This window comes from Spea bombifrons, chromosome 10 (genome assembly GCF_027358695.1).
Source record: "Spea bombifrons isolate aSpeBom1 chromosome 10, aSpeBom1.2.pri, whole genome shotgun sequence".
NCBI classification, from domain to species: domain Eukaryota; kingdom Metazoa; phylum Chordata; class Amphibia; order Anura; family Pelobatidae; genus Spea; species Spea bombifrons.
In genome coordinates, this window is record NC_071096.1 from 14819297 (window position 1) to 14837797 (window position 18501).

At 43.3% G+C, this 18501-nt stretch overlaps 1 protein-coding gene across 1 annotated transcript in view; it reads right to left on the bottom strand.

Annotated features, from left to right (window-relative positions):
* Nucleotides 1–862: 862 nt before the first annotated feature.
* PHRF1 (PHD and ring finger domains 1) overlaps nucleotides 863–18501 on the bottom strand; it is a 35513-nt gene continuing 17874 nt past the window's right edge. The window contains 10 exon segments of the mRNA XM_053449770.1: nucleotides 863–1632; nucleotides 11357–11485; nucleotides 11765–11823; nucleotides 11928–12105; nucleotides 12920–13105; nucleotides 13168–13497; nucleotides 13712–16395; nucleotides 17072–17238; nucleotides 17387–17506; nucleotides 18256–18443. Of these exon segments, the coding sequence (XP_053305745.1) occupies nucleotides 1489–1632; nucleotides 11357–11485; nucleotides 11765–11823; nucleotides 11928–12105; nucleotides 12920–13105; nucleotides 13168–13497; nucleotides 13712–16395; nucleotides 17072–17238; nucleotides 17387–17506; nucleotides 18256–18443 (4185 nt within the window). The 3' untranslated portion in view covers nucleotides 863–1488.

The following is an 18501-nucleotide window of genomic DNA, read 5'->3' on the forward strand; positions in this document are numbered from 1 at the left end:
TTTAATTAAGAAAAAGTTTTTTTGGGCTATGAAGATGAAATAACTAAAATAAGTAAACCACTGCAAACTAAATCAGAGTGTGTCTGTGGCAGTTCAAATATAAAAAAAACGGGGGTTTGACTGCCCGGACGGAAGGCCATTAATTAAACAAAAAAAATTGTGTTTAACTTCAGACCTATGAAATAAAAGAGAAAAAAAAAAGTATAAAAAACATTATTATGAATGGAGCTTGTAGATGCTTTTCATCAGACCAGTCCAATTATGTCCTCTCATTTTCCTTTTAAGGGTCAAATGTTCAGTAAACCCTCAGTTTTTTCAGACACTACAATAAACTTAATATTTTTGATTTTAACAGAGGATGACATTCTAAATCATAGTCTCCTATATCTAGTCAACAGGACTTCCAACAGTTTACATTTTCAGAATATTCTCATTCAAGCATGTGAATATCAGGCATTTAAAGTAATCGTGTCACCTAAACAGTGCTTACTGTAGATGCAAAAGGTGAATTATAACGGTCTGCAAGCAAAATATAAAGATCAAAAGAAAAATAGGCTTTGCATTTATGCACTCTCCTCTATTTATGACATCACTGTGATGCATGAACCACTGTAATGGAAAATAGTTAATTTGGATATTTTGCTGCATAATGAAGTCACACAATGGATGAAATTAAACACATTTAGGCCTTTTTATGAGATTGTACACATTTGTTTCCAGTTCTAATACAGCAATATATAAACTAATAGTGTAAACACTGTTCAGGTGACAAGAATAATACACTATTATGACACATCCTGCTGTGTCCACATTACCCTTACAATCTGCAATTATGGGTTTACAAATTCTGCAGTTGGGGGACTCCTGTTTAAACCTATAAACGTTTATTAATATGTTGTCTCTTTAGTGCGGTGACCATGTTTCTTTATCCCCACACGACGGCTTTTAACACTTATTAACTAATGACAACGTTATTACCTATATAAATTAAAATATCATTAAAAAAACAACTGAAATAAATTCTGTGTTCTCCCTTTTCATACATATTTCAAGTGAAATTACAATAGATTTGCTGCAGAATGTTGCCTTGCATTGAAAGAATGTCCCCCTAATAGCAGCAGCACCAAAATGTCCAAAGACAACCAGTTTCTATACAAATTAATCTTGTTGCACTTTTGGTGGCATTCAGAACACCGAGGCAGAGGGGAAACAGCCACCCCAGGTTGATCTCAGCTCGGATCATTTAATTTTCTTGCCCACCTTTTATATATTCCACATTTTGAGAAGAAGTAAAACCTTTGCGAAACGGTGAAATATTTTTTTCCTGCTTGCAAAGATGCGCGTGAAAAGAGTCCGCAGGGTTAGGTGTCGTACACTGAAACCAAGATGAAGGAACTGGTGAAAATGAAAACAAATATTGTCTTTTGGTATGCTACTAGTCCTCAAACTCAACTGTAATGGGCTGCTTCTCTTGTCCTTAAAGACATTTTATACTGGTGACCCGGGCATGAACGGATCTTCCTGGGTCCCTGGTTTTCGGGGTTTGCGCAGGTGCTTGTACCTATCCACGTAGGCTTTCACCAAGTTGACTACTTTAACTGGATTGATTTCACCACTTTTGCTGTGGCAGATCTATCAGGGAACAAATACACATTACATTATTGCTTTATAGCATATACGAGACAAGATTTTATAACTAGGAAGAGCACTTAATCTATCAAAGTCTTTCCTTATTCCTCCCATTTACTTTAAGAAACTAAAATACACAGTGGCATTTAGGTGAGTCAAATGCATTATATCTTAAAAGATAAGGTCCCAAAGAATTGACAGGCTTGTGCTTTTTTAAGTAAGGATTCCTTTAATATTAACAAAGATGAGCACTTCAGTTTGCGGCTTAGTGTCTAAGCCTGTGTCTCATTATCAATAACTTTTTAACATGGATTCATTTTTAACCCCTTAAAAGAACAAGCTGACTTTATTTCCCTTTACAAATAAAATGAACAAAAAAAGTAAAAATATAGCTTTAAGTAACTGGAATAGAAAGAGCAAGTGATGGAATATGTTCTTCGTTAACAAACTCATTTAAATCAATAATCTTTTTTATAGTTTCTGTTAGCTTCCGTCAGCATGTATCAAGCACGGAGTTATATTTTTTTTAGCCGATCTGCTAATATAGCTGAATAGATTTTAGTATCCACGTTAATTAGAGAGATTAGACTGATTATGTATCTTTACATTGTTAAGGTATGGGTAAGATTGCGGCCTGTAACATTTGTAATGGAAACTTTCTGGAGTCTCTGATATCATTAAACACTTTTGTCAAGTGAGGAGTTGTAATTTCTATTGGGGTTTTTTGTAGAAAAGATTTAAAAGCCCATCAGGGATGAGTGCCTTATTTATATTTAAATGAGTTATCAGCCCTTTTGATTTCAATATCTGTAAATGGTAATTCTAAGGACTCTATAAATTATTAATCACATAGAAACAAAACAGAATTTGGAATATGGATTTTAATTTTTTAATAAATTATGAGATCCATGGAATACATATATTAATAATGAAAAGGGGGAAAAATAAGAAGGACAAATTAGCCAATCTAGGCAATATTATAATAAATCAGTAAAGAACATCCCTTGCGACAGACAAATGTAAAAGTTAACAGAATATAAAAATAAAAGGTACAAATCGATGGATGAACCCTCTTGTATTTTTTATATATATATATATACACAAGAGATATGTGCTGTGCTGTTTTTTTTTTTTTTTTGAGAAGTAATTTTTATTTTGTCAATAGAAAAGATGACTTCCAAATAAACTCAAATACAGACAAAACACCACATCGCAGGTACAGTGTACACATCACGACAACGCCAATGAGCGCGAAACAGGAGATAACGTAAACAGAATGTACCCTAATAATAGGCCCATGGCACAACGCCCAAAGGACGAAGGCACACATTGAGCGCACATAATAACAGCGCCGGCGAGTCTGGAATAGGTGTAAGTATCGAAAATCATCTCCGGAGAGAAATGCAGAGAAAAGAAAAGAGATAAAGCCAGAAGACCAAAGATAAGCACCGGAAAAAGGAGAGGGGGAGAAAGAAAAAAAAAAAAAAAAAAAAAAAAAAGAGATAGAACTCTCAGAAACCTCAGAGCCGCAGCCAGCCGAACAACAGGTAGCAGCCACAGGTCAGATCCACGAAACCGTTGCTGGTGACATCCCAAATTTCTCCATCCACGGGCCCCAGGTGAGAAAGAAAATGTGGGACCTGTCATGCAGGTAAGCCGTGATCTTTTCCATCTTCAGCATATGCCAAATTTTAGCTTCAACGACGTGCAGCTCAGGAGTGCCAGATTTCCACACTTGGGCAATAGCGAGACGGACCGCCGTACAGACTCGAAATATAAGACGATGCGCTGGTTTAGACAGAGTATCCGAAGGATAGCATCTACAGAGAAGAGCCGACCAAGGCTCGGGTCGGAGGGACTCCCCAAGAGCATCGCTCAGCAAACTGAAGAAATGGGCCCATATCGGCACAAGCTTGGGGCAGGCCCACCAAATATGCAGCGGGGTCCCCACCTCGTCACAGCCACGAAAACAGAGAGGGGAATGCGTCGGGAACATACGGTGCAGGCGTGAAGGGGTGAGATGCCAGCGAGACAACACCTTAAAGCAGTTCTCCTGCACAAGAGTGCAGGCGGTGACTTTCCAAATGTTCTCATAAATCTCCCCCCAATCAGAGGAGTCGAGAGCTTGATCCAAATCGGTCTCCCATTGGCTTTCAAAAGAAGGCGAGGACGAGTACTTCACCCCCAAAGCGTGGTTGTACAGAAGTGATATCGCACCACCGATTCTATGGGGACGCGCGCACAAGTGTTCATAAAAGGTAGCAACGTAATCCGGAAAACGCTTGAGGAACTGAAGGAGAAAATGAGAAACCTGGCGGTATCGAAAAGTTTCAGACATAGGCATGTCGTGCAATGAGACTAGTTGCTGGAAGGAGTAGGGCCGACCGTTGAGGAGCAGATCTCCCACTGTAACCAGACCCTTATCAACCCACCACTGGAACGGACGAATCTGAAGACCTGCCGGGAAATCTTGATTCTGGAACACCGGTTGCAATCTAGAACCATTGTCCATGAGCTTATATTTGCGACGAACCCGGTACCAGAGAGAGAACGAATGTAGGAGGGTAGGGCTGTCAGAGATCCTGCTTTTATCCAGGGTAGGGAGCCACATAAGCCATCGGAGATTCGCCCCAGAGGAGAGATCAGACTCCAGCTGAACCCAGCGCGCAGGGGAGGGGCGCACCGAGAGGGACAAAAGCATGGCCAACTGAGCTGCAACATAGTATTCATAAAGGAGGGGAGTGGATAGCCCTCCAGCCTTCTTCGACCTATATAGGGTCGATCTAGCAAGCCTGCTCCTCCGGCCCTGCCAAACAAACCTCTCAATAGCCCCCTGAAGGCCCGCAATATCTTTCCGAAGGATCGGCAAGGAGATGGAACGAAAAAGATACAACAACTTGGGCAACAAATTCATTTTCACCGCATAGATCCGCCCCATAAACGATAAAGCGTAGGTGGACCAAGTGGCAAGATCGCGCTTTAGGGTCTGAATTAGCGGCAGGTAGTTGGCCGCATACATCTGGTGATGAGAGGGGGTGATATTAATGCCCAAAGACCGCAGGGAGAAAGGCCGCCATTTAAAATCAAAATTAAGGGAGAGGAGCTTAACCGTAGGGGAGGGAAGACTAACATTGAGGGCTTCGCATTTATCGGAATTGATTTTGTAACCCGAAAGCTTCCCGAACCGTCCAAGCAACTGATACAAATTAGGCAGGGACGTGAGGGGGGACGTCAAAGAGAGCAGGACATCGTCTGCAAACAAGCTAAGTTTGTAGTCCCGACCACCCACAGTAAGACCCTTAATATCCGGGTGCAGACGGATGGCCTGAGCTAACGGCTCAATAGCCAGTGCAAATAACAATGGCGAGAGGGGACAGCCCTGGCGGGTACCCCCCTTAATTGCAAAAGACCGGGAGCGGAACGTGCCAATATCCACCACGGCAGAAGGAAGCGTATATAAAGCCTGCGCACCTCGCAAAAATGCCCCGGAAAAGCCAAAGGCCCGCAAGACCGACCACAAATACCCCCAGTCCACTCGGTCGAAGGCCTTTTCCGCGTCCAGAGACAGGAGCATCATTGGTGACCCGAGTCTCCGACACGAGTGGACCAGGTTCAAAGAGCGCCTAATATTATCCGGGGCCTCCCTCCCCGGGACAAATCCCACCTGGTCAGGATGGACCAGAGCGGGCAAGACCTTGTTTAACCGGAGGGCGAGTATCTTGGCAAAAAGCTTCAAATCAATATTAATAAGGGAGATGGGTCTATAACTGGAACAGAGCGAGGGGTCCTTGCCCTCCTTGGGGATCATAACTATCTTAGCTCTCTGCATGTCTACAGAAGGGCACGCCTCCCCCTTGAGGAACGTATTAAATAATGTGGCCAGATGCGGAAGAAGGCAGGCAGCGAAAGATTTATAATATTTAGCGGTAAAGCCATCGGGACCCGGAGCCTTCGAATTCTGAAAACACTTAAGGGCAGCAGAGACCTCATCCACCGTAATAAGGGCATTCAGGTTAGCTAGGGCCGAAGGAGCAAGCGAAGGCAACTGACACTCAGAGAGAAACTGTTGCAGGCCAGACGAAAGCGAAACCTCAGGGGCCGCCTTCTTGCCGTCGTATAGGTGAGAGTAGTACTCCGCAAACCGATCCGCAATCACTCCAGGGTCAGAGGTCAGGCTGCCCGATGTAGTCTTTATATGACGTATAGTCCGGGAGCGTATGAGGTTCTGGAGCCTCCTTGCCAACATAGTGTCTGGTTTATTCGCCTTCTCAAAAAACCGCTGTTTAGTGCGGAGAAGCGCCCTGGTAGTGTCAGATGAAAGCAAGAGGTTAAGCTGGCCCCTGGTGGAAACTATCTCCCGCAGAAGACGAGCATCCCCGGAGCGCTTGTGCTCCGCTTGAAGTCTGGAAAGGGTGGCCCCAAGGTCCTCCATCTGAGAAAGATGTTGCTTCCTCTTGGCTGAGTTCAGAGCCAGGAATTGGCCTCGGAGAACAGCCTTGTGGGCATCCCAGGTAGTGCCGAGGGTAACATCCGGAGTCAGGTTCTCCTCAAAGTAGGTAGTAAGGGATTGGGTGATGGTCTCACGAACAGCAGGGTCGAGAAGCAGGGAATCGTTGAGTCGCCAGAACGGTCGCAAGTTCGGCGGGAGAAGGCCGACCAGGGAAATCTCAACCATGGCGTGATCGGACCAGGAGATCTCGTGTATCTTAGATCCAAGAAGCGACGGGAGGAGGCATTGATTGAGGAAAAAATAGTCCAGCCTAGAATACATTCTGTGGGGGTGAGAGAAAAAGGAATAGTCCCGATCAGTAGGATGGAGGAGCCGCCATGCATCAAAGAGTCCACTCGACTTGACAAAGCGCTGCAAGGGTTTAAAAATAGAGGTCGGACACGTCCGGGCAGTCGAAAGAGTCCGATCCATATAGGGGTCCAGAACTGAATTAAAATCCCCGCCAATAACAAGACCACCCGGTGGAGTCGTGAGAAGCAACTGAGCAAGCTGATCAAAAAACGCAGATGTCGGAGGGCTAGGAGCATACACGTTGACAATCGTGAGCGGCTGATCGTTAAGCAATCCATCCAAACGTAGGTATCTTCCCTCCTGATCAGAGAACTTGTGGAGGACACGAAAAGGAAGTCTCTTATGTATGAGAATGGATACACCATTATGCTTATCTGGAGCTGCAGAATGAAAATGTACAGGAAATCGCGGATCCCAAAACTTAGGGAGACAGCGCTGCCGGAAGTGGGTCTCCTGGAGTAGAACAATATCAGCTTGGGAGCGGACATAGTGCCTCACCGCCATACGCCGCTTTTGCGGGGCGAGCAACCCTTTCACATTATGGGAGACTATCTTCAGCCCGGGACGATGTAAGGAAGCCATTGGTCAGAAAGCTGGGCTCAGAGGAGAAGAGAGAAGAGGGGGAAAGACAAAAAAAAAAAAAAAAAAAAAAAAAAAAAAAAACACACAAGGAGAAAAGGAAGAAGAAAGAAAGAAAAAAGAGAAGAAAACAGAAGAGAGAACACCAGTGGGACAGACCACCAGGAAGAGAACAATACAAGGCAAACGGAATAGACTCAACCCAAATGTGTCTATTTCAAGAGTAACACAGGGGAACCAGGAGGAGGAGGAAACGACACTCCCCCCGGCAACAATCAAAAAACGGAACACAGCACCAGTAAAATGGAGCAACAGAACAAACCCGATCAGGGCAATAAGGAGCGACAACCCCTACGATGGACCACGGCTACAACCCTCCCGTAACAGGACCAGACAAACAGTCACAAAGACATGTGCGGAGGAGAGGTGAAGTGAGTGCAGATGAGAGAAAAAAAAAAAAAAAAAAAAAAATAAAAAAAAAAAAATAAAAAAAAAAAAAAAATAAAGAAAAAAAAAAATAAAAATAAAAATAAAAAAAAAAAAATGAATAGGCATGAGTGTGTGGGAAGTGTGAACGGAATCGGCGAGGCACAGCGTGCAGGTAGCCGCTAGAGACGACGTACATGCTGTAGTCATACCGCAAGTGCCTAATATATTTATATATATACTAAAAAAAAAAAAAAAAAAAAAAAAGGAATATGCTTGAGTGTGTGGGAAGTGCGTAGAGAGGCGGTGAGGCACAAAGTGCAGGTAGTCGCCATAGACGATGTACATTCTGCGGTCATACCGCAAGTGCGTGATAGATAGATATATATAAAAAAAAAAAAAAACATGCATGAGTGTGTGGGAAGTGTGCACGGAGTCGGCGCGGCACAGTGTGCAGGGGGCCGCTACAGGTGACGTACAGCCTGCAGTCACAGCGCAAGCACTGAGAAGCGCCCAATATAATAACAAAAAAAAAAAAAAAAAAAAAAAAAAAAAAAATGAAAAATGAATATGCATGAGTGTGTGGGAAGTGCGTAGAGAGGCGGTGAGGCCCAAAGTGCAGGCAGACGCTATAGACGATGTACATCCTGCAGTCATACCGCAAGTGCGTGATAGATATATAGATATTAAAAAAAAAATGAAAAAAAAAAAGGAACATGCATGAGTGTGTGGAAAGTGTGCACGGAGTCGGCGCGGCACAGCGCGCAGGGGGCCGCTACAGGCGACGGACATCCTGCGGTCACAGCGCAAGCACTGAGAAGCGCCCAATATAATAATAAAAAAAAAAAAAAAAAAAAAAAAAAAAAAAAAAAAACCGTGTGCAGACATAGACAGGACCCCACAGGCATGGAGCCAGCAGTGCGGAGCCACATACTTATGCAGACTGGCAGACATGCAAACAGATAAAGAGCGCCGAGTAAATCACATAGTGTTGATAGCAGCTAGACGCAATGTACAGTCTCTAGGCACAGCGGCCACACAATACCCAATGCGATAATGATAATAGTAGGCAAAATAATAAGAAAATAAATAAATAAATAATAATAAAAACACAAAAAAAAAAAAAAAAAAAAAAAAAAAAAAAAATTGTAAATATGCAGGACACCACGCATCAGAAGTATGGAGCTACGGAAATATGCACATACGGGGCCGTGCGACATATAGAAATAGGCGGTACGACAGCATGGAAGCCAGTACACAACACGCACATAGGCATACAGTGGAGGCATAATAGGCAAAACAGGCAACCCCCACACCGACGAGGGGCACCAACACAAATAAATGCATAACGGCGACGGCGAAGTAAAAGAAACCGAAAAACAAAACAAAAACGCGTAGTCCGACATAAGTCCCACGAAAATAATAACCGACCGGAACGATAAAGAAAGCAAAAGAAACTCAAATAAACGCGAATCGAGCACTTGGTCATCCTCCACCAGGAGAGCATGGACGATCCTGAAGGAAGGCCAACAGGTCCCCAAAGGACGCGGTGAGAGAGCCGCAGGGGTCAGCAGAGGCTAAGCCAGTCCCAAGGGCGCTTCAGGGCTATCAGCCGGGCGAGGTGGCGAGTAATGCAAGGCCCGTGGGGAGCGTCCCTCCGGTCGAGGAGAAGCTGCCGTCTCAGGAGGTGGTCGGTCAAGGCTTGCAGGCGGTCGGAGCCCCAGGCGGCGCAGGAACGGCCCAGCGTCGGCAAGCTCCCGTAGTTGGAGAAGGAGACTGCCTTTCTGAACCAGGAGCCTGAAAGGAAAGCCCCATCGATAGGAGACCCCACGCTCCCGCAGGAAATCTGTGAGCGGCTTCAAGGCCCGGCGCTTTCGAAGAGTTGAAGGGGCAACGTCCGCATACCACACCGGGGCAATGCCATCCAGCTCCGGGGAAACATTCCGGGTCGCGCGAAGAACTGCCTCTTTCGTTGTAAAATAGTGGCATTTGAGGACGATATCCCTGGGAGGCTCACCATGTCCCGGTTTAGGACGCAGAGCTCTGTGGATCCGCTCGAGGCGCAGCTCCTCGTCCGGCACGTCTGGCAGAAGTTGCTGTAGGTAGCGGTGGATGTAGGAACGGATGTCCGTCAGGGTCTCCGGAACCCCCCTCACCCGTAGGTTAGAGCGCCGGGAGCGATTATCCATATCCTCAACGGCATCCTGAAGATCAGCGCACGTGGCCTCCAAGCGAGCAATGGCGTCATCTCGTTCCTGTTGAGCCGAGGTAAGGTGATCAACCGCTGCTTCAAGGTGGACGGTCCTGGAGGCTAGAGCAGTGAGATCCGCGGAAATAGCCGACAGGCCAGCTTTAAGATCGGCTTGTAGCTCCTGCTTCACCGACAACACGCAGGCCTTGAGGTCCGCGATGTCGCTGCGTGTACTCAGGCCTGCTGTATCCGCGCCTTCTAGGCCATCACCCCGCGCAGCGTCCTTCTTCTTAAAAAAGTCAGGGAGCTCAGAGGAGGCCCCCGGTTTTCCGCCCCTACGGGTGGACATCACGATGCCCGACAACGGGGCAGCAAAAACGATCGGGTAGGGCTACTGGTAGTGGCTGTAAAAGCTATCGTTGCCGAGGGAGAGCAGGAGCTCAGTCAATGTGCGTCCATTTCCCTCGAGCACCAGGACACGCCCCCCCGTGCTGTGCTGTTTTTTAATCTGCTATGTTTGTAATGTAATATGTTGTTAATAAATAAATTTAAAAAAAAGTTACCACCCTTTTGATTTCAATATCTGTGGTAATGGTAATTCTAAGTTAAATTTCGATGTGCCGGATTAAGTCTCTATTTTCTTCTTAGTGAGGGATAATGCAAAGAAATAGAAGTCTCTAGATGCTTCACCAATGTCACCTAGGTTTATACATGTTATATCTTGGTTTTAAATGGTTTAACCCTTTCAGTCCCAGGGGTTTTTGGTACCTCAAGTCTCTGAGCTATTTTTGCCATATTTATCAAATACGGGTTTAATTAAGGTTCTCCCTTTCCATGTCTGATGTACCTAGACAAATTACATATCCTTTTTTTCCCAGAACAGGGCTTTCATTTGCAGAAACAGGCATAAAATAGTAAATAAAAACGTCTTATCGAAGGGAATGGCTGAAAATGCATGAAGGATAATTTCATACATTTGCCTAGCCATAGACTGGGTGTAAAAGGGGGGACTACAGATTGGGCTGGCGTTTCAGTAAGAGCAGATGGAGGGGGTTTTAATGATGCCCATTAGCATTGTGAGTGTCCGCAAATTCTGGCACATCAATAGGAGTCCACGGCAGCGTTGAGCGCAAAGGTCAGATTGGGAGACAATGTGCCCCAAGACATCATCTACCAGAAAAAGCTGCAAACACTGCAATGGGTTAAATCATGTTACATCAATATTGATGCCAGAAAATACCCACTCCCTCAGCAGCACTGCGACGACTACTTGCGACAGGGCACCCGGCAGCCACAGGTACATTTAGTAAAAATCTGATCCAGAGTCAGTGGCATACGCCTCCTCAGAGCTATACCTACACTGCATCATACTAAAAAGGTTGAGAGACTAATTAACTCCTAGTGCGGTAAGCAAAAAAAAAAAGTGGTGTTTGGGCATCTTTTTTTTTTTTTTTTTTTACATTTTCTTGGAACTGAACGGTTCAGAGGGTTCTTGAGGGTTCAATATACATTGCACTATTCTTCACTCTTTATTCTACAGGTGGGAATATTTTTATAAACTCGATATAACAATCCTTCTCCAGCGAATAAGGAGTGTATACGAATTGTACTTTACATGAATACTAATAATAAATGCTTGTATTGTACGCTCACATCTAGACCTATGAATTAGGTCGTTAGGCTCAATGTCTATATGTTTAATAAGAGCAGTATGTACACGCTATGCTAACCTTTTGCACAGCTTTGCGCAGGATATCCTTGTATTCGTCCTTTGTGATCTCTCTCTTCTGGTAGAATGGCTTAATTGCCAGTTTAACTTCTTCAACAGCTCGCTCTTGCATGTGAAGCTTCTTCATATACTAGAAGGGAGATTATTGGATATGAGGGAACATACAAATGATTTGATTCCCAATAGATATAACCCTTAGAATAAACCTTAACCCACGACATCTTTTCTTTATTTTTATCAGTGACTATAATAACCCAGAAGGCTTGTCCAGGTATTGTCTTTAAAACATGAAATACATTCTGAGTTGTACATTCAAAAATGACACCCAAATGAAGTAGAAGTGTTTATGCATACAATGTGAGAAAAGTAAATAAGAATTTAGATTTGAGTAGTTCACATTTGTCCTCACCTCCTCATTTTTCACCTTCTCTCCTTTTACAGATGTTTTAGATTTCCGTTTTCCTTCCCCTGCAAATAACAAAAGATTCAAGTATTGGGATTTTAAATCCCTGGAATTTGAACTTTTCCAACAATGTAATTGACTGAAGAATAGAGCAGCAGTAAGTACTTACCAGTGCTTGCTGCTTGCATTTTAGGTTCATTAGCTGTGGCCAGACTGCCCGGCTTTGGTGTCTGAGTAATCACGGCCCCACTGCTTTGTATTATGCATGGCACAGTGGGCTCACTTACAGGAGCATAAGGAGGAAAGACTGGCGGAAGAGGCAATGGAGGCAGAGTCTGTGGGAAAACCTGTTTCGAGAGAAGCAGAAAACCACTTGTCAATGCTTGCAACTTGTCATAAACTAGACCTACCCCGCTGGAACAAAAACATTTCTACCACCACAAAATACATGCAGCAATATTTAATAAAACAAGCATATTATCTCAAATACACTTCTGCGAGAAACACTTTATTCTTTATATCAATGGACTCTTATTATCTATTCTCTGGAAGTTCTAATCATTAAAGTATAATCAAGGATGGTATGTTTCGAATGGCCAATAAATCAGCCGGATAATTTCCTTGAGGAACAAGTGCTTAATAACTAAACCAACTACATGTAGTGGGGATTTGTGAAATCAGGAATTAAATGTTGCAAAATGCTGTTTGTGAAGTGAATGTCATTGCAGCCCCTTTAATGCATAACAGGGGATTTTGTTACAAGACACAGAGGCTCCTATTGTGCATTAACTTAAAACAGCAGCAAAGAAAAAATACATAACGAAAAATATAACCATAGCAGGGATGCCATAGACTGCCCTAACTCCGCCCCCACCAAACCATATATAAACCCATGATATATAAACAGATCCTCTTTCTTTGCTGATGGGATGCCAGTTAAGTAAAACATTATTATTATTCTCATATGTGTTTCTAATTCGCACCACTCTCAGCCACATTCTCAGACTACATCTCCCATACTCCTCAGCCAGCCCCTTAGCTGAGGAGTAATATGGGAGATGTAGTCCTGCAGCAGCTGGAGGGCCGCAGGTTGGACACCCCTGCATTAGTCTTTGGTTCAGACAGTCAAAGGAACAATTGCCCTTAATGGAGATATGTCACCTGAAGTGGTGTTTCTGTTGCCTTCCAAGGCAATTGACTGTCCTCTTTCATGGGTCTGGTCACTGCAGCCCTGGACATTTGGCTGGACTCATGAGTTAGACTGACAACAGAGGTTGGGGAATTCACTGCCATATCAGACAGCAGATTGGCTGTTTGTTTCGGTGATGCTAGCTGTGCCTCCTCTTTCTTTTTTTTACAGGCGGGGACATCTGCAGACAAGAAAAGCATAATAAGGCCAGTTAATTAACAATAGACAGGAAAGCATTCTTTCTACTGTCCAGGGTATAAAGCAGACCAAATACCAAATACTCGCCTGCAGTTGTTTGTGTGGAATGTTCCGCACTCTTGCTATGAAGGTTCCATGTAACTCTTTTCATCTGGGGTTTGGATTTAGACAGAAGAGCATCGGTGGTCTCTGGTTTAGATGGGCTGGTACCTATAGTTACTTCTGCTTTTGCAACAGTATTTGTTGAAACAGCCTCATCAATGTAATTCCCTGAGCCTTCGTCACCTGAATTGCCATCATCCTGTAAGAAGGGAATGGCTTGCTTCTTGGAAAAACTGACTAGTGGTGCTTCCTAAAAAAATATTAAATATTTATAAATCATTTTGTGTCTGTTATGCCCAAATAAAACATTTTTTATTTGAAATAAGCAAGACATCATACAAGTCCTTTGCTGGTTTTATAAGAACATCCCTTCTGCATGTTAAATGCATCTAAACAACATCACAACATGGCAAACATTGGTTAAAGCATTAAAAAGTTCCAATCTTTCTTCTTCATAGATTTACCTTATAGTCACCTTCTCTTTTCATTAAGATTGCCTCTTCAAGATCCACATCATCAGGACTCACGGCACCTGCAGAGCACACCTCATCTGAAAGTTCATTAAGCAGAAAATCATCCAAGTGAGATGGCGACCACTGCATTTCATCAGCCTCTATTTTGACAGGTGGACGGCTTACTGGTTGGACTAGTTCTGCACGTGGGCTAAAACAAGGACTGTGAGATTTAGGACTAGGAGGTCCAGTGTTTGGAGATAATATGGAAGCTTGTGGACTAACAGCCTTTACCTTAGGAGGCAGTTCACTTAAGAGTGTTATATCACCTTGGGTTGGGGGCCCTTGGCTGTTGTCAGCTTTGTTCTCAGGGAGAACAGATTCCAAGAGTGATGGTGACCATGGTGGGCTATTTGCTTCCATCTTCACTACATCATTTTCGTTAGATAACTCAACAGCTTGTTCCTCTTTAACTGAAATGTTTTTCTCCACATTAGAAAATGTCTGTCCTTCTACTACTATTTTTGGTGACATTATTTGAGGATTCTCTGTCTCCTCTTTGTCAGAGTAAAATTCTGTTTTAACATTAAGGGTGCAAGTTACAGCCTTTTGTTTTCGGCCAGGAGAAAGCCAAAGCTCCTCACAGGTGTCCGTGTCTCTGAAATCAAGACTTTTATCTTTTAGTTTTTGAGCCTTGGGCTCTTTTGGCAACTGTGGTGACTTTGATTGCCGTTTTTCTTCCTTAGATTTCTTTTTCTCTTTCACACGGAAGCTCCCTTCTTTGTCGGGGTAGTTCTTTTCATGTTTGTGCTTCCGTTTCCTATCTTTTTCTGGGCTACTAGACCTGGACTCTCGCTTCTTTTTCTTTTTTTTCTTGTGTGAAGAGCTGCTACGACTGCGAGATCTTGATCTTTTCCTCTCCCTAGACTCTAGATTCTTTTTTTTCTTCTTCTTCTCTTTCTGGCGCTTCTTCCTTGACCGGTCACAACTGCTTGAGCTAGACCTGTCGCTACGTGGTTGTTTTACTTTAGGTGATTTTGAACTGAACTTCTTCCCTCTTTCTGCCTCTGAGGACCAAGAGGCAGATCTTGACTCTCTGTCTTGAGAACGTGTCCGAGATCTAGACCTTGATTGTACAACAGATTCCTCTTTAACTTTAGTTTTCACTTTCAGACACTCCAATCCATGGGCAGTGGATAAAGAAAGTGAGCGAGAAGGGGATTCCATTTCCCACACAACTCTGTTGCTTGATGCACCCTGATGAATAATCCTGTTTGGAACAGTTTCCGGTTCAGGTTTAACAGAAATATGCTTTTCCTTCTGTGAATCAAAATGAAACCCACGAACACCTCCAGATTTCAGATCAGAGGTAATTTTTAATCCAGAAAGTGGGCAGGAGATTCTGAAAGGCGTCTTCTCATTATCTTCTGCTTCAATAATCTCCTGTTTGATTTCTTTCTCCACCTTTATAAATGAGGGCAACGCAGGGCTCTGGTTCTCTGGTTTTTCAGGTACTCGAGGCTCTTTGCTGCCGGGAGACATGTCTGAAAAGTCAGGACCCAGCTTAGAGACACCGATTTTGCTGGTGTGAGTGGTAAGAAATCGGAAACTTCGAAATGTTCCCACTCTGGCTCCGCTCGACTGAGAAGTACTTTCTGTTGATGCAGGTGTAGAAGACGGCACAGAAGATGGTCCAGGCCTTTCTGGGCTATTTCCACGAGACCCAGAATCTGACCCTGTTGGCTCAAAAGGGTCATAAATTTCATTTTCAAGAGCTTTGTCTCTTTTTGTCTCAGACAAGGAGTGAGGAGGTGTGTTTTTTTTGTGTGTTTTATTTTCTGAAGCACGGAAGGGATCACATGAACTAGGACTGAACTGCCTGCAAGAGTTGCTAGAATTCCCACTGATGGTTATCCTAAGACCACCACCACCCACATCCAAGGACCCCACACTCCTTATGCCACCAGACGAATGCTGTGCTGTGCTGCTTGAGCTTGAATGGGTAGAAGAAACTCCAGCATTGTGTCTTGACTGGTTATGCGTTTCCTGCCGAGAACTTTTCACTTTGCTTCCAGTAGTGTTAATGCTCCCCAACTGGTGATTGCCTCCTCGGCCTGTTAATTGATTGACACAAGAAGTAGGAAGGCTATTTGTGCTTGTGCCAGCTTGTGGCACCAAATGTTTCCTAGTTTCATTATTATGATTGTGGTCCATATCTTTTTTGATCTTTGGTATTCTGGGAAGTTCAGAAATGTCCAGTCTCTTTGCAGGTGGAATTAACGGATGTTTTATATCCAGACCTTGTTGTGGTGTATGAATGCTAGAGCCGAGTGGCTCCGGTTTATGCAAGGTTCCATTGAAACGGGGAGGCTCCACGTGCTTGGAAGCCAAGCGAGCAGCAGAAGACTGCACTTGGACAGCTCTTGGAGTAAACGCATTCTTCAATCTGAAAGCAGATGTACCAGGCATTAAAGAGGTGGACAGGGATACTCTGTCCAGGGCTCTGGAAAAGCCTGAAGATGGTGGGGGAGACGGTGATGGGGACAGTGAGTAAAGACCAGACGAAGGGATTGTCAGCTGTGTATGTTGTTCAAACGGTTTCCATGTTTCTGAGGAAGATGATGATCCTGAGTTAGAGGAGACTGATTCACTTTGGACAGCCTTAGTCTCCTGCTTTACGGATGAATTTTGTGTTGCTTCAATTGCACCTTGGAACAAACAAGCACAAGGGGAAGTTAATTATTAATATTAAGTGCAATTGCTACAAGGTTTATTCCATGTTTAATTGCTTAACAATTACAAAGACAGATCTCATTGGTGTTTTTCTTATTTTGTTTAAAACTGAAGCAGCCAGAGAATCAACTAACTGGAGAGACAGCAACCACAAGCATAAGGTATTTCAGCTTTGTTTGGGCTCTTAGGGAAGCGTTAAGTATTTATTAATATGTTGTGCATCCTACAAAACACCTTTATCACGATGGCTAATTTACATTGTCCTAAATAGATTTAGGAAGGTATATAAACGTACTGCGTCATAAAATGAACATGAATGGTAAAGATGAAACTTTGCACGGAGAAAGACATTTTCATATTTTAAATATAGGTTTAAAATAGAGATACCACTGAAAATTAAGTTTATTTCTGCTCCTACGGCACCAAACTTTTCAATCTATCAGTAAAATAACAGATGACTTTACTAATGCTAGATTTTGTTATAAAGAGTCATTTTCGGCAAAGTGGAAGACAAACATATGAAATTTAAACCCACAATGTGTTAAGTCAAGGTTCTATCCGACAGAATCTCTTAAGTCACCCGACTAACTTTGTTGTCAAAAATGTTATTGCAACAAAATTAACATTTATAATGGAGACAAGATCACTTGCCTTGTTTTTTTGCTTTTAATGAACCATCTCGACTGATAAGAATATCTGAGCTCTTCATCATCAGCATACTTTGCCCTGATAAAATACTTCCAAGCAAATCGGGTACAGGCTCTGCAATAACTTCAGGCTCCTGTGCCACCGGGGCCACATCACGGCTAGATAATACAAAAGATACTAATTAATCAGTTTAGCAGTTTAAAGTGCCTGAATTCACATACGCTGAATGTGATATATATATATATAATCTATATAGGTCTGCATGGAATCAAACAGACTTCTGAACAAACATAATGTCAGTGTTACCGGGACAATCCCACTGGAATAGGCCGAGCAACCGGCCGATGGGACCTCAATGCGGAACGAGACAGGACCCTACGTCTGGCGGTTAACGATGATGTGGGGCTGCTTGAGTGGTCATCATTACTGCAATAAAGACAAAGGTGGTATCTAAGCAGAGGTTGAGGTCTTGCCATTGAACCCTAGGTATTTCAAAGTGAACCATGCAATGCCGGTGATATAAAGTGAGATTTAACATTTTATCCCAACAACTTAACTATTCATTGTGAAAAGCTGACCCCAGTGATTTTCGCAAGCAAGAAAGTTGGACTTTTATATTGTCTTTGCATCATTAAATCTTAAGATTTATGAATATAGGCTGTACTTATCTCCTCTAATGAAGCTCAATAAGAATTACTGGGTACCTGATTATCCAAGCTCTCTATTTTTATGTGGAGGTTTGTCTATAATGTCTCCAAGTAGTTTCATATCATACTGGGCTGAATTCTATTGATCTAAAAAGATCTCAATTCTACAATTTTGCCATACTGGACAATCCAGGCTGGTAATACAGCAAAAAAGACCATTGCTGCAGATGTTTCTAAACCTCAACATCTTGAGTTATCCTTATTGACTAATCCATTTTTTCCCTCTTTTTTGGGAAAGCTAATTATCCCTTTCAACGTGATTGTCTCTAATTTGTATTATTTCTTATGTTTTGCATATTATAGGCTACGTACCTTTCGCTTTGGTTTTCTGGGCCAAATGGACCCTCTCGGCCTGAGAAACTTGCAGAAGACAGGCCATTTAGTAGACATAATTAAATCTGCAAGACTGTTTCTCTTGGGTTAATAAATAAACCAGAGAGTGTTAAGTGTGTCTCACAGATATCTCACCTGTCAAATGGATCAAGGTCGTGAGGGTTCCCAAAGACAGACAAAGAAGCAGCTCCAATATCCTGTCTCATGGATCCCAGCGTTGGTTCCACAGACTGCTGCACACAAGGTAACGAACTTCCCCGAGTTGGCTTACACAGTCCTAAGGACTTTGCAATGCGGCTGTGAGATGTTTCTGTTTTTTTCACCTAAGAAGATAAGGTAATCGTGACCTGTTTGACATTTGACTCCAAGTTGCATCAGGCA